This window comes from Tachypleus tridentatus, chromosome 13 (assembly GCF_004210375.1).
Source record: "Tachypleus tridentatus isolate NWPU-2018 chromosome 13, ASM421037v1, whole genome shotgun sequence".
In the NCBI taxonomy this organism is placed as follows: Eukaryota; Metazoa; Arthropoda; class Merostomata; order Xiphosura; family Limulidae; genus Tachypleus; species Tachypleus tridentatus.
In genome coordinates this window covers 217,443,654-217,464,081 of record NC_134837.1, presented here as the reverse complement: position 1 = coordinate 217,464,081, position 20,428 = coordinate 217,443,654, and the positions used below count along the sequence as shown (strand labels likewise).

The 20,428-nt window shown below is 32.9% G+C and overlaps 1 protein-coding gene across 2 annotated transcripts; it reads right to left on the bottom strand.

The window, feature by feature from the left end:
• Positions 1 to 7,964: 7,964 nt before the first annotated feature.
• On the bottom strand, positions 7,965 to 17,888 carry LOC143237935 (tyrosine aminotransferase-like). 2 transcript variants are annotated; one of them, XM_076477696.1, is made up of 4 exons: positions 17,521 to 17,888; positions 16,108 to 16,175; positions 10,130 to 10,338; positions 7,965 to 9,379 (listed from the first exon to the last, which is right to left on the bottom strand). In XM_076477696.1, exons 2-3 carry the CDS (start codon positions 16,171 to 16,173, stop codon positions 10,162 to 10,164), a joined length of 243 nt encoding a protein of 80 aa, XP_076333811.1. In that variant the 5' UTR covers positions 16,174 to 16,175; positions 17,521 to 17,888; the 3' UTR covers positions 7,965 to 9,379; positions 10,130 to 10,161. The 2 variants fall into 2 exon arrangements, with proteins under 2 accessions (XP_076333811.1, XP_076333812.1); XM_076477697.1 differs by lacking the exon at positions 17,521 to 17,888 and adding an exon at positions 16,398 to 16,517.
• Positions 17,889 to 20,428: the final 2,540 nt, after the last annotated feature.

Here is a 20,428-nt window from a genome sequence, read left to right as displayed (position 1 = left end):
CCTTGTTATTCCACGTATGACAAATGTTTCAAACTAAGTGTCCCTGTTATTCCACGTGTGACCTTTTTGATATCGTGTATTACTTGCCTTTCTAATTTAACTGATGAGCCTCTCTACTTAGAACTGTAAAGTGAACGTCGAAGAATAATTATAGAAATGCAAACACTCTGCACACACAAAACATGTACTACTTCAAACTATCAGTTTTATAGAATAATGAATAAATGAACAATTCGTTACACAATGTTAGTCAACGATTCAATAGAAAAGAAAAATGAATAACGTTATTATATAACATTAGGTATCATAAGCATCAAATATTAAACCCAGTATGGTAAGCAAACAAAAACAATAATGAAATTCACATAAGGTAAGATTGGAGAAAAGGAACTTGTTTTTATATTACCTGTAAAACCTTCAGTTTCAAGTTGTATAAGCTCTATAAGGTCTTGACAATTTCAAGCTTCGTTCACAAGATGAAGAAGGAAGAGATTCCGTTGAAAAATAAGGCATCTTTATTCCTTTATATGATAGTAATCTATCTGGCGAAATTATTTAATTGTATAATAATTGCTTTTACTCTCTATTATAAATTTTCACAGATTATGTCTTGCACTTGTAGTTTACACTAATCACACCTCTCATCTAAGTATTTTATAATTAATACAATATTCGATTCTTGTAAAAATATTCATATTTAAAGCAATAACTCTGTTATATGTCAGCAGATAGCCTGATATGGTTTTGCTTTAAGAAAACACACACACACACACACTGTTATATGTGTTCAGTTTATTACATATTCATATTTTGCAGAAAACACTTAATAAGTACTCAGTTTGTCTTGTACTTTAAGAAAAAGTGATGTTCTGAATGCAACATAGTATGATATGCACTTCTAATACAAACATTTTTTATACCTAAGCCAAATCGAGCTATATGTTATAACCAAGAAGTGAAATGGAATCCCTGATTTTAACATTCAATTACTTTCGTTGTCCCACAGAAGCACTGAGCTGATGCAAGTTACTGAACTGTCCAATATGATTATAAATGTTTTTAACCATCAGTATCGGAAATCTGTTAATAATTTGAAAGTTATTGAAACAACGCTGCTATGGCTCTCTTTACCTTATTTATTATCCAAATTTGTCATCCATAATAAAGAAACTTCGTCAGCTTTAAATGGAATGGAGAGCTTGTATTCCAGTAAAGTGAAGAATAGCCTGAAGGATGTTAACAGAATCATAACTTGTTAACTTAAGCTAATGAGTAGCAGAAATTTTCCTTTTAACACCATATTCTATACTTTCATAAAATTAAAGCAATTCCAATAACCTATTCATACCTGGAAACTATTAATAAATTGGTATAAAGCGTTGAATCCTAGTCTATCTATTAAATATTCTGTATCAGTAAACACAAATTGTAAGAGAATTGAAAAACACAAATCAACTCAGAATAAAAAAAAGACAGTGGTTGAACTGCTTCTTTTTTGTCAGGTTTCTGCTACCAAATCTTCAGATCGTGAATGTGTGAGATTCTTTTATTCCCTTCAGTTTCAAGAAGACATGGATATTTTTCAACCTTTCGCTCGTTGACTAATCTAAGTTGTAATGTATTTGCTGTTTTTGTACTACCTGATTTGTATGTATATATATATATATATATATATATATGTATAATGTGTCCTTCTTAATGCTCCCCCGGTATCTAGGTTCAGGCTCTTGGTAGGTGAGTTAAAAGAATTTCTATTGGTTGAACATTAGTGGTATATTTCTGTTGGTAAATTTCTAATGGCTAGGCTATTCCTGTTCTCAGTGAACAGGGACCTGTGAGGAGGCTAAAAATTCAAGTGATATGGGTAAAGTTCCAAACATTCTTGTTGATAATGAAACGTTACATATAGTTAGAAAGTTGTTGTTATCTTAAGCAGCACTCCCTATGCATGACTCAGAGAGTGGAACACTTATGCATTTTTTTAGATATATATCATACCTTAATGTAGTTCATTTATTTATGAACTACATTACAGGAAAGTTACAATAAGATCTTTCACTTTGAAATTGTATTTAATATCGTATCTGTGGTGAAACTTGGGAATTGTATGAAAAATGGAACGATGTTGCGTTTAATTTTCAAGTTTGCTTTTGTAAGGTTTTGTTTCGCTTATTCACTTCACACATTGCTTAAAGTAAAGTTCTATGTAATACAAACACTTGTGTTAGGTCAAGTTAAAATCCAAAACATATATTGATAGAGATTTGCACGATGCATTTACACTAAGTTTATGGTAATTTGTGAATGCTGAACAGTTTATATGTTTTCTGTATAAACACTTGCTGTGATATCAAGTACTCATGTAGAGAGTTCCTTTAGTAACTAAACAAGGAAACATGTTAACATAAAGTGATTTGTATTTATCTGGAAACATTTTACGAATTTTATCTGTTTTTTTATATATTTTAAAAACCCGTTATAATTTCTAAAGTTTGATATAAGTTTATGCTACTTTTTAAAACAAATGTCAAAACAACTTTATCTCTTACCTTGAACAAACTGAGTCGTGTCGCATTTTTAAACACTCACCATCAATTTCTAGTACACGTTTAGTTATATCAGTTTCGTTGACATATAAATGTGTTATTGTCGTTTTTATTTACAGTCTGAAGAATTAGAGGATAGCCGTGTCACACTTTGGGAGAGAGAGTGTCACAGACTTCTATGATAGAACTGTTTTATCCAACACAAAAATTCTTGAGTCAGATGTATAAAACTAAGTTCAAAAGTTATGTCGTAGCTAGATATAAAGAATATATGTAGTCCAAGTTTTGCTTTCTTTATCCAGCTAATATAGCTGCAAGCTGGTTACGTAGCGCATGCGCATAAGTAATCTCGCGCTCGAACCTGATAAAGGGGGAGTTGTTATTTTACAAAGAGTTAGCATGGCCAGGTGGCAGGACGCTCGATTCATAATTGAAGGTCGTGGGTTCGAATACCCATCACACCAAACATGCAATAGGGGCGTTATTATGTGACGGTCAATTCCACTATCCGTTGGTAAAATAGTATCCCAAGAGTTAGCGGTGTGTAGTGATGACTAGCTCCCTTTCCACTCGTCTTACACCACTAAGTTAAAGATGGTTAGTGCAGATAGCTCTCGTGTAGCTTTACGTGAAATTAAAAAAGAAACAAGCTCACTTTGCGACTCACATAGCTTGCTGGTAATCATAAAATGTGGCCACGAGTGAACTATAAGGTATTAATCTATGAAAATATCAAAATGATATATCTTATTACTTGTTATTAACGAGGTTATAAGTAAAACTAAGAAAAGTCTTTTAGCCAAGGTAGTGTAATTCAATCATGTGCAATTAGATTTGTATAACATGAAGACAAGATTTAATACTGTTAAGATTAACAAAGTTTTTGTTTTGTGAAATTTCGGGTTTTATTTTCCGACTTTCTCAAATGTTTTGGTGGGTTTTTAATCCTAAAGTTGGTTTGTCCACTGCTCAATAGTGTTTGTGAAGTACTTAAATTTTTTCTTTAAATTTGTTTACATGCTGTTTGATATTTTAATTTGTGTTGTGCATATTGCACTTCTGGCCGATTTTTACTATACGCATTAACATACTTATGAAAAAAATCGCTTCTTATAGTTTCGTATAACAACAGAGGTATTTCATAATTTAAAAAGGTCCTGCAAGTTTAATATAACGGTGCTGACTATTTCAAATATTGTTTGTCAGATCAATTCTTTAATAAAATTCTTTCGGTTTGAGAAACACTGTACATTATTATTATTAGATCATAGATGGATGTTAATATTATTATTATTTATAGTAAGACAATAGTACTTAACTGCCAACTAAAGTGGGACCGAAACTAATGTTGTTATAAGGGTATAAAATATTTATGCTATTTTCTTAATAAAACTGTCACCATGTAGGAATTGATATGATCAATTGGTTACCTGCAACGTGATGGAATCATAACCACTTTCATCTTTCTGAGAAAAACAAATATTTTTTATTGATCTATAGTATTTTCTAATCAATTTTCTTCCGTGTTGTTGTTTATACATTAATATTCTAATAAGCAAGTTTTCATTTATTGTATATTTCTAACTAACGTACTTCTTGTTGAACGTAATGATCATTGAAAATAAGTTTGCTTCAAAGAATATTATTGGTTTTAAAATGTTCATAATAATTATCTATTGGTAATATAATTAATGAACATTTTAACCAAGTTTCATAAAATGATTAGTTTGTATAAAATTCTGAAGCTATTCGATACCAAATCTCTTTCTAAATACCGTAATATCAATTTCTAATTATTTTCTCCAAGAGTTTACCAATATTGTTAGGTTACACTTAGTATTTGTATTGTGATACCAATTCTGATTCCATAGGCTGAAATACCGTGTGACAAGTACATAGAATTCAATGTTGTTGATGACCAAGAATTACTGGGGGACATACACATATTAAAACATGATTCTTACTCACACGCTATTACCTCTGCATCATTATTATTTTCAAAATGATATACACTGTGTTGTACGGAACTTAGCAACCTGTCCCCAGTGGTACGTCTTTGAACTCATACCGCTTGAAACTGGATTTCGATACCCGTGGCTGGAAGAGTACAGATAGCACCATTGTGTAGCATTGAGTTTAATTCCAAACAAAAACTTAGCAACCAATCAGTGAACGTGCAACTAATATTTAATTCCATACTCGTATCACATTTAAATCATTACTGTTGGCGTTCAATAAGCATTTAACAACAATTAAACCCATTTCCAATGAGATTGGAGTAACAAAATATAATTTAAATACAATTGAACTAACGAATAATTATATTCGTAACTGATATCCAGTTAATACCTAACAATAAATAAACAGATTTTCTGATAAGGACGTTTAATTTATATATTTCCATTTGGATAATTGTTAAATAACAAATGGTAATTCCACCACTGACAGATAACTGAAGATCAATGTATAGCAGATATTTATTAATGACATGATTTTGATTCTTTCTGAAATTAATTTAATTGTTAAATATTAATTACCACTAATATTTCATTAAGTGTAATATACATTTCTTATAGTATATGAATAAAATATATATTTGTTTTTCAAAATTTGTTGGGCATCTTGGAGGGAAATAAATATTTTCATAATAAAAGGAAAACTGTCTTTATTTTACAGACAATAGCAAAAACATGTTTCTAATGTATCAATTGTAACTTTACAAAGTTATAAAGGCAAGAGGTGTTTTATATTTTATATATGTAAAAGCAGTTTGTATGGGTAGAGAAAGCACGATGTAGAGGAGCGAACAACATTTCAACCTTCTTTCGCCATCGTCAGGTTCACAAAGAAAGAAAGAGTTACTGACCGGTAGCTGACCATATGCTTAAAGGAGGTTGTGTAATTGAGTGTGGAAATGTAGAGAGCGTGCTTAGATGTTGGATATATTTATTAATATAGGTATAAATGTTTTCCTTTTTATTGGTTTATTTTGGGCTTGAGTTATTAGTGTATTATATAAGTGTATTAGTAAGGCTTCTTTAATTTTGCGTTTGTTTATATTTGTTTCCTTATTTAATATCAGCGTATTTTCTATGGTTATGTTGTGTTTATTTGATTTGCAGGTGTTCGAAAACGTGTGAAGGTGACTTTTTGTGTTTTTTGAATGTGGTGTCCATTATTGGTCGTAGTGAACAATCTGGTTTATGAGGTTTGGGGATGCCATGATGTACATAAGTCGGTCTTGTAGGAATAAAGTGTTTGTGAAATTCTGTTGGCTTTCTTCATTTTTAGTAGTATTTTGTTTAGTTGCGTTCTGTGTGTCTATGGTGGATTTGTCTGTATTGGTTCAAATTTGTTTGTGTCTGATAGAATGTTTTTCATTTTTGGATGTATTCATTCGTGTTCATTATGACTATAGCGTTTTTCTCATCTGCTTTTAGAATTTTAATATCTTTGTCTTGTTTTAGGTTCTAAATGGAATTAATGTCTTTTTTTGTAATGTTGATTTTTAGTTTTTCGTTTTGTAAAATTATGTTGATGGTTTTGTGAGAAAATTCTTTGAAAATAATCGTTTAAGATGTTGTTTTAGATGTTTCTGGAAAATTTAAGTTTTTAATTTTTTCCTGGGAAGTTTGGCTGTTGGATGTCAATAGACTTGTCTTCTTTCTGTTGGTTGCTTTTTTGTTTTCCGTGGAAAGTATCACGCTTTAAAATATCGGTACTTATGCAAAAGAAATAAACTCATTTCAAACGTTAAACAACCAGAATCATATATCCTTCACAGAGTAGGTAGTCATCTGATGTTATGGTTATCAGGAAGTCAGATGGTGTGCCAAGGTTTTGTTTCGACTCAGGTTAATACTTCTCTACACTAATGGAATTAAGACTGTGTAGGTGTATGGGAATTTACCATTCAATATTGTACAAACAGTACTGATTACTTTAAAGTGGAGCTAAATAAGGAGATCAAACATAAGACTACTTTCATCACTGACGACAATTTGTATGAGTTTTAACCACACTTACATTTAAGAATTTGCAATAGGAATGATGCCTAGTTGCAGTCTACTGCTGAAACTATGAGCATGGTACTCCATATGATAAGAATGCTTGGAATGGCCAGGTGGTTAAGGCACTCGACTCGTAGTCCTAGGATTGCGGGTTCGTTACACCAAAGATGCTCGCTCTTTCAGCCGTAAGGGCATTATAATGTGACGGTCAATCCCACAATTCGTTGGTAAAAGAGTAGCCCAAGAGTTGGCAGTGGGTGGTGATGACTAGCTGCCTTCCCTCTAGTCTTACACTGCTAAGTTAGGGACGTAGATAGCCCTCGTGTAGCTTTGCGCGAAATTTAAAAATAAACAAACAAACCCCAATATAAGAAAGGCAGCCTAGAAGAAGAAACAAAGGAAGTGTAATCTCACGTTTACATAGATAGAACTTCCCTATCATATTGTGTGTAGAGAAGGAGTGACGAAGTGAAGGGTGACCATATGGATATGACGTCAATAAATATCAGTAGCTCCAGCTATAACTTTACACATCCTCAGCTCATCCAACAAAATGATTCGCTGGGATACGAATTACAATCTCCACGTTGTAAACGAGTACGACATAAATTTGACAAACTAATGGTGCATATTACTGATTTACCCTATAATTTACCGACTAGACCAGGAATATGAGGTTAATACTGATGAGATAGAGGATGATGCCAGATGTACAGACCTGGCTTTACAAGATAAGTTATATGAGCAAATCCCTGGAGAAAATGTTCAAAATAACTCTGGTAGTTGGTATGCTGATTATAACCTCCTGATCCTCAAAAAAAGGTTTAAATGACAGAGTAGAAACTACAACATGCATTGATTGTAAATAGTATTTTAAAGTGTAATTTTTTCATCACACTGTATGAATGCTAGTAGAATTTTACAAAATTAGGACGTTTTGTTCATTACAAGATTAACTGTAATTAAAGTGGATTTTGGCTCTTTCCAGATTATAGAGAAATTTCAATGAGCCAATAGTTGCTCAATTCTCACACATTTAAAATGGGTGATGTCAGTAGATGCAGTGTACAAAATGTCATTATTTTTATGACTCAGGATAAACACTAAAAGTTCATTGCAGCCCTCACTTTCTCAACCACAGAATGATTTTCTGCGAAAAAATATCACTGTACATGTGTATATCGTTACTACATTTTAGGGTGTTCATATATCTCATCCATGTACAGTAAAGATATTGTTTTCTTTCTCAGTACAGAATTTGAATGATGTTATTATAAATAAAATAGAAATGGTCCATGGTTTATTTTATTTGTCTGTAATTATTCTTTTTTCTCATATTAACTATGTTGAGTGGATTGACTTATCAATTGTGAATGTTACTAACGAACCAGGAAAGACTTTGGCTTGTTTGATTGTTTATTGATTTATACAGTAGTGACAACAGTAACATTAAACCTGGATGAAATAATATTTAGCTGAATAAAAATTTATAAGCTCATTTCTGCCAATTATTATTTATTCTATGACGGCAAGAAAATGTGTTGAGTTTAATGGCTCACAAATTGCACACATTACACTATTACAGCCATTAAGGTATAACTATTTTGGAAGTGGCCCATATTTGTTGCCATGATAATGGCAAATTTCTTTTAAAAATCAAAGATAAATATTTAATAAATTAAACTAAGTCAAATAATAACAATAGTAACTCATTTTTATCTGTAAAATAGCTGACTTATATGTTCACTTCCTAATACCGGTAACAATCACGGTTAGCAATCTTCTCTCATATGTGTATTTCGATCCCAAAGCCGCACATTCTAGGGCTGAGAAACAGTCATGCTGAATTATTCTAGTTTTGGTGACTATTACCTTTGTATTTAGTGTAACTTGTCTCACACATAATTGATTTATGAAAGTATATATGCGACTGGTAATTTACAGTTGATTTTGAGACCAATAGCGGGGGGAGGTCATTGCTACTAAGGGAATTTGAGTATTTACATGGATGTGCAATATTTGTCCAATCAGTTGAAAGAAAACATCATTCTCATGTCTGTTATTTTACAGTAGTTTGTTAGGCCTCGGTATACTGATTATTCCACCCTACACTGGGTCTGCTTGTTGCGTGATTATATTCCTATTAGTAGCTCAGGCGTTATAGGTGCTAGTACATTTGTAAAAATGTAAAGGGAAAAAAATTGTAGAAAGAGCTATGATATAACATTTCGTATTATACGGATGTTTAATAATATTGCACAGCTATAGGACGCATTCATTTTCTTAATTGTACCCACATTGAGTTGTGATAGAAAAGAAAATAACATGTTTGCGCCGGTTCTGATACTAAAACATAGGTACTTTAAAGTGTAACTTAAACCATTTTAACTTTAATCTATTCAGAGATTGTTAGTCAAGTGTGGACATAGATCCCTAAAATCCTAGGTGATGACAACGGCGCAGGTTACAAACAACATACACAATGTTTAGAGGAATTCTTACACTTACGTATTAAAATATTTTACAAACAACACTAACTTCGAGCTTCGGATGCATTGTCTGCGTCTATTCATTACACACATATAGACTTATAAGTTAGACTTTGAGGAAATTTAGCTTTTTTATGTTATGTTACGAGGTGAGGAAAAATTATGCAATTTCGGGAACGAAGTTTCTGGCAGCGACATCTAGAATTGCTTGTATATGGTTTTGTGAAAACACTGATCTACAAGGGTTAGACGGATTATTCACGATGACTGCAGCAGTATTATCGTCAACCTGGTCTTCAAGATACGCTAGATCCACTTCCCAATTCTGCTCAGGCTGAATGAAAAGAACAAAATATTCTAATATTCACCTACACGTCACGTATAATATCATGTAGGATATTAAGAAATCTTGATAATAGCTATTCCATATAACTGAGTTTTTTTTGTTTTAGCCTTTAAAAAAACAGTCACGTAGAACCAAATTAATCAGTGTATAAAATTACACCAAATATCTGAAACCAAGTAAAAACGAAACAGATAATTACTTTATTCCGAAGTTTGTTTATTCGCATACCTATCGATTAGCAATAAGTTTACAAATTAGCAAACCGATAATCCGCTAATATCGATTCTCCGCTGTGGGCTGAGTGCAGATAGTTTATTGTATAGCTTTGAGCTAAAGCAAACAAATTTTGGACAGTGTTAAAAGACGTAAAATTAATAATTCACTAACTTTATAGTTAGTGAGGCCATTTATTTCATTTACAACAATTATTATATGTTAGTGGAATACTTATTTTCCATGAAACAATTTTAAATTTTTTGTTAGATGGTGTTAGAATACAGAATGTTATGCTGACGCTAAACCAAGAAAAAGTATTGTTATTTAAAATTTTTCACAGAGGTTCACTCAAACTGGTGAACCTTTATAATCATTTATTTTAATCTGTGAATTTTTAATGTCTGTATAGTTCTTCCAGTATTATAATATTTTAACAAGTATTGACGTAGTGAAGGTAAAAAACTGAGATATCAAGATTCTAAAAAACATTAGTGGATGAATAATAAGCTACTTGTTGCTCACCTTATGAACATATAATTTGATGACGTAATAACTCATATTTCAAAGCTTACTAAAAGGTTGTAGTATTTAACCTCTATGCCAGCTGATTGTGCCAGTGTACGATAAAGAGGAAACACAGGCCTGGGGACGAGGATATTTTGACCAGGATTGGCCAACACATTGATACACATTTCCAAAGCACAAGATGAGCCACTGGTTAAAATAACGTCCTTTCAAATAGAATGGTAAAACACTGGTCATTTCATTTAAAGAAGAGCCACTGGTTAAAATAACGTCCTTTCAAATAGAATGGTAAAACACTGGTCATTTCATTTATTTTCTTTTTATGTTAAACCACCGTAAAAAAAACCCCAATAACAATGAAAAAAAAAACTAAAACCAAAAACAAAACATCACATGAAACAAATTGATATGATATTGAAATAGTTATGTTATTCTACAAATTACAGACGTTACAGGTTCTTAAAGAGCTATAAAATATCATTTAAAGTTTAGTTTTCAGTAAAAAAATCTGCATAAAGAAGCAGATAGATAAAAAAATCTGCTAAGTCATTTGGTCAATGATATTGTCAAAGTGCATCATTTATTAGATAGAAATTTATGGGATCGTGACATCAAACGTTTCGTAACTCTTCCTCCTCCTGCGCTGCCTGAATGATACAAAATCCGAAAACAACCAGATATGATAATCACGATGTCCACAGAGTTTTCAATTTATTAAATCCAGATTACCTTGACTTCACAAACTTTATTTTACATTGTTAATGCGTTTTTGCAGTTAATATAGAGTACACACTACGAATAAAAACATATCTATGACAAAAAATTGTTTGAGTTTAAGCAGGAAGAGACACACCAACTGTAGGTATTTAGTTTCGATTTTTAGCGTTTAAGTGCTTAAGCGTATCGCTGAGCCGGCGGACTTAACATCAGCCGAGATGAGGAATTATTTTCCAATGACATGCGTCAAATCTGAATATCCTTGATTCGCAGCCCGTGATCGAAATAACTCGCTCCGTAATTTGGGGCCGTGGTAGCACAAAAGCAGTGACGGTCAAATGATTTGAGTTGTATCTCCCAATTAGTCCATTAGTTCAAGATTAAGGACAGTTATCCACAGATAACCTTTTATATAGTACTTTTGCCAATGTTTGTGTGATTTTATTTATAAATCATAAGTTACGAAATTTTGAGAACCTTTCAGACAGTCAAAGGATCATCAAACTAAATGTAGAATGTAAGTAAATGGACTAAGATGTTAATTAATGAATTCATCATGTAATTTCATATAAATTCAGATTAAAATTAATTTAAACAGACAACAATGTATAATTTTCTGGAAGGTATGTCGGTATAACTTTGTTATTATCGAACTCCAACCTTTGCTCAGTGTTAGGATTGAAAGCTTACAATACTAAAATCCTAGGTTTTATCCCTGTAACGAGTACAAAGCAAATAATGCATTATGTAGTTTGTTATGTAGTATGTTACAAAACAGAGAGAAATTCCATTCTTTCTTATCATTTATAATGGGTAATTATTCCCCTTTGTTATAAATACTTTTAAAAATAGATCTATTCTACTTTTAATTCATTACTCACATTATTTGAAATCCTTCACTAAATAACATTAAACTGTCCGAACAAATTATAAAAGTACATTGTTCAAGAATGTATCCCCTGTATACACATCTTATTATGAAGTTACTATGAATATCTTGCCCATAGTCTCCCCTGTGTGTAAAGATTATACAGCATGAGCAAGCAGAGCGAAGCAAAAATAACCATAAAAACTAGGTTACAGGCGTTCTTCAAATATACGTTACACATGTGGTAAGTATCTAATATCGAGGAAATTTTTTCCGTGTGATCGGAATTTCTATTAACTGAGGTAGCCAATCAACACCAAGTTTGGGTAAATGAAATTAAATTGAACTTTCACACGTATTTTAAACACTTAAAACATTTTACACAACAACACCTATATCATTACTATTTGTATATAGTTGAACTTGAATAAAGGTTTAACCATAAGAAAATGTTGTTAGTTAAAAATTGCAAATAAAATATTCAGCTACAATGCGGAATAGAATTAATGGGATAGGTGTTTGGTCATGTTTGCTCAACCTAGGAGGGTCAGGTGCTAGGTAGATCTTTTCTAGTTCTTCGACGGTTGGTATTTAGTGTCAAATGATGTTTCAATCGTTTACAGGATTAGGTCTAAAACACTAAGATAAATACACTCATCTTATTTCCCTCTTTAAAGCCATTTCCATGAATGTTAATCTCACATCATTAAGTAGTACTTCTATCTGTTTACTTGTGTAATGGTCCTACATTCACAAACTATTTCACTGGTAAATTAAGTAGTACTTCTATCTGTTTACTTGTGTAATGGTCCTACATTCACAAACTATTTCATTGGTAAATTAAGTAGTACTTCTATCTGTTTACTTGTGTAATGGTCCTACATTCACAAACTATTTCACTGGTAAATTAAGTAGTACTTCTATCTGTTTACTTGTGTAATGGTCCTACATTCACAAACTATTTCACTGGTAAATTAAGTAGTACTTCTATCTGTTTACTTGTGTAATGGTCCTACATTCACAAACTATTTCACTGGTAAATTAAGTAACTTCTATCTGTTTACTTGTGTAATGGTCCTACATTCACAAACTATTTCACTCACTGGTAAATTAAGTAGTACTTCTATCTGTTTACTTGTGTAATGGTCCTACATTCACAAACTATTTCACTGGTAAATTAAGTAGTACTTCTATCTGTTTGCTTGTGTAATGGTCCTACATTCACAAACTATTTCACTGGTAAATTAAGTAGTACTTCTATCTGTTTACTTGTGTAATGGTCCTACATTCACAAACTATTTCACTGGTAAATTAAGTAGTACTTCTATCTGTTTACTTGTGTAATGGTCCTACATTCACAAACTATTTCACTGGTAAATTAAGTAGTACTTCTATCTGTTTACTTGTGTAATGGTCCTACATTCACAAACTATTTCACTGGTAAATTAAGTAGTACTTCTATCTGTTTACTTGTGTAATGGTCCTACATTCACAAACTATTTCACTGGTAAATTAAGTAGTACTTCTATCTGTTTGCTTGTGTAATGGTCCTACATTCACAAACTGTTTCACTGGTAAATTAAGTAGTACTTCTATCTGTTTACTTGTGTAATGGTCCTACATTCACAAACTGTTTCACTGGTAAATTAAGTAGTACTTCTATCTGTTTACTTGTGTAATGGTCCTACATTCACAAACTGTTTCACTGGTAAATTAAGTAGTACTTCTATCTGTTTACTTGTGTAATGGTCCTACATTCACAAACTGTTTCACTGGTAAATTAAGTAGTACTTCTATCTGTTTGCTTGTGTAATGGTCCTACATTCACAAACTATTTCACTGGTAAATTAAGTAGTACTTCTATCTGTTTACTTGTGTAATGGTCCTACATTCACAAACTATTTCACTGGTAAATTAAGTAGTACTTCTATCTGTTTACTTGTGTAATGGTCCTACATTCACAAACCATTTCACTGGTAAATTAAGTAGTACTTCTATCTGTTTACTTGTGTAATGGTCCTACATTCACAAACCATTTCACTGGTAAATTAAGTAGTACTTCTATCTGTTTACTTGTGTAATGGTCCTACATTCACAAACCATTTCACTGGTAAATTAAGTAGTACTTCTATCTGTTTACTTGTGTAATGGTCCTACATTCACAAACTATTTCACTGGTAAAATATCACTTTTCACTAAATTACGTTATGAGACACGAATTTGACATAAATAACGTTTTAAATATACTTTTAATATCTTAATGTAAGTGATATTTTATGATTTAGCGTAGATGGACTATTGCTCATGAAACGTAATGAGCGAAGAATTATTCTTAGGATTTCATCATCGTGTATGATATAACTTATCTATAGAAGTTAATAAATTATTTTTGCAAAGATTTTTGCCAAAATAGTTGAATAAGCAGTGTAGAAAGTGTATGTTTCCTCATTTCTTTATAAATTTTGTGTTTATTGTTTTGGGTACTTTTAATTGTTATGGTAAATACTGAATTCTGTATTGTTTGTACTTAACGTGTGATGTTGGGATATTAGTCTATGCAGGAGAGATATATTCTATTATTGAACTTATATACTGTTTACATGTTGGTAGTTTCTTGGTGGTGCTCGTCTATTTTTCCCGACAGTCTCCAAGTGTAGTTTGGCATATTTTATTTGTAATTTTGATGATATGATTTTTTCCATATTAATTTTGAATCATATGTTAATAGTAGAATTGTTGCTAATGTGACGATGCACAGAAGAATTTCATGAAAGTATAATTACGATAAGTACCTATGTATTTTTATTGACTTCGAGCAAAGAACCAGGTTTATTTTGGATCACATGTTTGAATTCGATGTTTCTGGCAATATTCAACTATTTGTTTGGCACTGGCTGTAGGTTTGTGGCGGCTATTGATATATTTAGCTCGTTTTTAGCTGATGTTTTGTGTTTCCCACATTTTCAAAATGAAACAGCTTTCGTAAAATACAAAACTTTTAAAGTAAGATATTTAAAATGTATTTACAAGAACTTCACTAACAAGTCCATTATGGACTAAACGCTCTCTTGTGGACTTTCACCGCATCTCTTGGACTTTCACTGATGGAAAAGCTAGATATGGAATTTTCTGCTCAAACGTTATTCACTTTGTACATCAACTTAATTATGAAGTTACTACGATTACCTTGCTCGATAATGTGTCTCCTGTGTACGTAGATTACTGTGAAGTTACTATGATAAGATTGCTTAACAATTTCTTTTTGTATGCAATACTGTAACAGTACTACGATATATCATGCAAGAAACAACATTCAAAACATCCTGACAGACACTGCTAACAATGTTTATCTCATATTTATCAAAAGCGGATTCCAGACTTTACAGTTAAGACTGGCTCATCAGCACCAGAAACAGTGATAACAGTGTTCCCTAGTTATATAATATTCAGAAAATTAAAGAACAATGGTGCCATTTAACATAATAACAAAAAGAATTAATAACAGTTTTGCCTACTAACATGGTAATCATAACAATTAAAAGCAGTGTTTCCTGGTAACATTGTGACCAGATCCATTATGGTAAGTCTCCTAATTAAAATGATCCGTGCACGATTTATTGTTCCTACAAACCAAAATACTGAATAGATTTTTTGGAAGTTGAGCTCTGTACTCATGATGACTGCTGTTATGATCTAAATGACCCATCCAGCTTATAGACATTCTATACATCAGTGGGAGCAGAATTCACCCTCAATGAGGAATGAAAACATCAAAGGCTGGACCTGCCATAATCCCAGATTAGCCAAGCACTACCATTCAAGTGGCTCTAAGAACAACTCCAATGGTAGCCTAGAGTAGAATTCCCAAAAAACACACCAAAGGTCTTCATGAACTAACCAATGTTACTGTAGGTCCCCATCTATAAATGGCATTGCCAAAAGATGACCATTGAAAGAGCTGAGGCTTGAGCATTCTACAAGAATGAGGACGACTAGCTGTAAAAGAGAATCATGTTACTTTTGTAGAACCAGAAGGAAGTGAAATGCCTGTGGACTGAGCTGGTAAACACCAAGAGGACTAGACACCAAGACACCATATAAACCATTATGATAGCTAGTAAAAGATAACTATCAAACTTTAGTGTAGTGTTTTATTTTAGGATTTTTGAATATATGGGCTACACAATCTAAAAAATAGTCAATGTTGTAACCCATATGTTTGGCTTATAATGGGATGTCAATTAAGTAAAACAAAAACCCACGTTTATAAAATAATTTATTCGGCAAATCTGAGTAATAATAAGTTTAGCCTTGGGAAGTTTCTACCAGCAGAATGTAGAAAATATTTATAAACACCGAAGAAAAAACAAAAATGATACGTCTACCTTACCTTGGCCTCAATAGACGCTCCTGGACAAGAAGTGTAAACTGCCACAGCCTCGCGTGCTAATTCCATACCTATGGAATAAGAAAAAACATATTGTTTATTCACTAAATACGATCTCAGTTAACTTTTCTCTCTGTAATATAGAGGTACATAAATAAGTAATTCGTTTATTTCAATTGCTGATATAAACAGAATCAAACTATTGAAGAAGAAACTTTTAACAAAAGAGTGTTTAACAAAACAAAATATAAAATACAAGTTTAATGACTACATTCAGTTATTACCATTCTTACCTTAACCTGACACTTTCCCTTTCTCTTTGACATAGTTTGTGGGCTCACAAACAACGTTTGGTCAGGTATTCTGAAACTCACTGTAAGCTTAATTAAGAAAATGAATTTTTTAATTGAAATTTAATAAAATTTCAAGCAAATTCTGAATATAAAAAGTATGACGATGCCATTAACACGTTAAATAATTATATGACACGAATTAATTCAACTTTTGGAATGCCATTAACACGTTAAATAATTATATGACACGAATTAATTCAACTTTTGGAAGTTTTCTTAATCAAATAGAATATCTTTAGCAGTAAATCAGGACTCTGTAATACTAAAAGCCCAGTTTCGATACTTCTGGTTGGGACAGCACAGATAGATCTTTGTGTAGCTTTATCCTGAACAACAAAGAAACAAGCCAAACTGAACATCATATTTGTTTGGAGGACCCACAGAAGGAAAACGTGATATAATTAACAATTATTTAAAAGCGAGGAACCTGTTCTATTTAATAAACTTCTTTTTTATCATGTGATATCTTTATACAGACGTAAATTTTGAACCGTCACATGGTAACTTGTGAGATAGTTTATGGTAAGTAATAGTTTCGATTTTACACGTTAATATACAAGGAGACTTACACCATAAAAAGTTCGAATTCTACGAAGCTTGCAGCAAACATGACATTAATATTATTGCTCTCAACAAAACGTTTCTAAATAAAAACCATAATATCAGACTACTCGGGTACACTACCATCTCCAGCTAAAAATCAACAAACGGGAGAGAAATCACGGTATGATATAAAAGTGACATGATCGTCACACACGATAAAACTGTTAGAGAAAGTAATATAGAAATCCAAGTTTGCCATATTAAACCTAGTTTCCATTTATATGTCCCCTCGGGTGACGATAGATACAAGTCTATTTCAACAATTACTGTCTAGGAACACAACAGTTATCTTCTTAAGTGATTTAAACTCAAAGCATACCAACTTCCCATGCAGGAAAGCAAAGAGGAACTGGATATTTAAATTTATAGAAGAAACCGACCTCGTGGTTGTAAATGACAACACGTCCACACACGTCTATAGAGATAGTCCTCAAGACAACCTTGATTTGATAATAACTACCTCAAATATTTTGCCACATATTTCGATTTCCTGCATATTATATAACATAGATAGGGAACACGATCCCGAGCATTTCACACTGTTCCACCCAGCAACCACTTCACGCGAAACTCCTCCTCTTGTCTATGACTTTTCCCGGACGGATTGGGAAATGTTTGCAACATATCTCAACTTGTCTCTTGTCGAAATAGCGGTCTTATCATATCTAAAGCAAACAATCAATAGTTTAACTTTAGCCATAAACTTCTGGATTAAAAACGCAATCTCGGCTACTGTCGCATGCAAGAAAATATCATTGAACTTTAAATCTTGGACACTAACTCTCGAGATCCATTCGCACATTACAGAAGGAAGACGTTTAAGACGCCAATATATCATTACGCGCAACCGCCACACGAAAACACTCATCAATAAGGAAAATAACAAAATAATACCATTAATAAAACGGCAGCAAGACAGATCCCACCACCTTTGGGAGAAAATTCAAGCCAATATGCAACACCCTGTCTTCAGCGAATAATACTTAAATCAAATATAAATACACTACAGGTTGAACCGATTCTAGTAAAGACGAACTATTTGCCCAATGTCTTACGTTAGTCGCCCAAACCCCATACCTTTCATCATTCGATCTAAATCACTACAATGTGTTCAATAATTTAATCTTAAGCAACGACAATCTTTTTAAACCTTAAATCACACCTCTGACGACATGTTACATGTGTTACTTGTGTTGAAGTTAAACCACATATCAAAAACTAAAAAACAGGAGAAGGTAAATTAAAAATATAATAATAAAATATCTTCCGGAGAGATATATAACGTATGTAACAACTCTACAATTTATCACTTAACACAGGTTACTTTCCCACCCAATGGAAAACGGCAGTTATAATAGTGATTCCGAAAACTACCACAGACATATAAAACCAATCAAATTACAGACCAATAAATCTCTTCAACACCACAGGAGAAACTTATAGAAAAGACAATCGCAAACAGAATTTCATTTTATCTAGAAACCAATAATGTTATTAATTACATTCAAAATGCATCCAGGCATCAAAGACAGATCAGCGATCACCAAGTTAGACTAACGAGAACTATATTTCAAACATTTAACCGCAAACATATAACAGTTGCAGCATTCCTGGTTGTTAAAAAAAAGCATTCGACAGTGTTTGGCATAACGTACAAGTGTTCAGGCTCTAACAACTAAAAATCTACACACAGTTATTCGGTGGCTATCAAGCTTTCTCACCAACAGACAGGCCATAGCAGGATTCAATCAAACACATTCACGCTTATTCGGGCTGGTGGCAGGCGTACCGCAAGGGTCTGCTACCAGCCCACTTTTATACATAATATACTTTAACAAAGTTCCGTTTCTCAAACTCATGCGTCAAAATGTGCTGATAACGTTGTGTTTGGAGCACATCAAGAGACCATTGGTTGTAGTTAGCAGAGCTCAAATTTCGCTCAGTCACATAACCAACTTGTATGATTGGTGGCGTGTAGCATTAAATCCTAACAAAACACAATACCGATGTTGTAAAAAAATATTAACCCAATCAAAACTTACCCACCTAAACACCGATATAAAATCCACTAAATCTGTAAATTTCCTCGGAGTTATCTTCAACACCTTAGCCAAATTTGCAAATCTGTCAACCAACGCATTACCTTCCTCAGACACTGAGGCATCCACAAAGAATGCTCGGTCAGTACTGTTACAACGACTTTAAAAGCTTATATTATACCACTCGTTGAATACGAATGCATGGTCGCCATGCAACATGTCCAATGGCCTCATGAAAAATTAGAAACACTAAAATATCGAGTATTTTGTGTAGCATATTGTTTACCAAGGTAAACTCACCAACTACTCAGATTCACTACGGGCATTATCTAAGCTTAGTGAAAGAATCCAGAATTTAGCCGAAAGATATTATGAAACAGCCAGCACAAGAAACACACTAACAAAACAATTCTCAACCTTAGCCAAAACACCCAACACATGGCACACCCACCAGTCTCTTTACTACATTTATAATGTATAGAGTACTAACCGTCTATACTCTTGATTTTCATTTCAGGTACATAGCTCGGGCAATCCCCAGATTAATCGAATCCGAGAACTGAAAGTTGGTTTTCTCGGGGTTCTCCCGTTTTCTCCACACCAAATTCTTAGCATAGTATCTATAGATCCCACGCCGCCCTGTGGGACTCTAAGTCCCATAATTGCCGTAAATTTTGTGCTAGTTACCTGAAGGTGCATGTTGTCGGCCTTTTTCCCCCGCTTGCTTGCTTACCTGTTGTCTATAACACAGTTTGTTTGTTAATGCGCGTGTCACTAATGTGCGTGGGTATTTACATACGTGAATATGCACTTTTTTATCTATCTTAACCTGATATCCAACCATGAGTGGGGTGAAAAGAAAGTAAATTTCTGAGCGCCCCGGTTGATTCTGACCCATAGCCCCTAGGGGGCAGTTAGATCTTAAACCAAAGTAACTGTCACGTTCTCTCTCTCTTTCCAGTTCACTTCAATTCGTTTCAATGATAGCTCGAATAATCCAACGGGTTTACTGTAATATGTGTGTGTTCCAGAACAGAGTCACGTCGGACTATCTGCTGTATCCACGGAGGGGAATTAAACCCCTGACTTAAGCGTTGTCAAACCGTACACATACCGCTGTTCCATCAGGAAGCTATTGTGATATATTCAGTAATCGTGTCTCTCTATAAATATGGCTGTTCAACAGTTCTGAATTATTTTCAGTGGTCATATTCAAGAAGAAAGAAATCAAACATGATTTCAAGAGTTTCGTTTCTGTTTAATTTTGATAAAAATATATTTTGGTTTCATGTTTTAGTAATTTCTTCCATACAGTATGCTTTGATGAAT

Excerpts from the sequence above, each read along its gene's own strand:
- LOC143237935 (XM_076477696.1), bottom strand. The coding sequence starts at position 16,173 with ATGGAATTAGCACGCGAGGCTGTGGCAGTTTACACTTCTTGTCCAGGA. Across the intron at positions 10,339-16,107 it reads GAGCGTCTATTGAGGCCAAG|GACGTTATTTTAACCAGTGG; the intron begins GTAAGGTAGACG and ends TCTATTTGAAAG.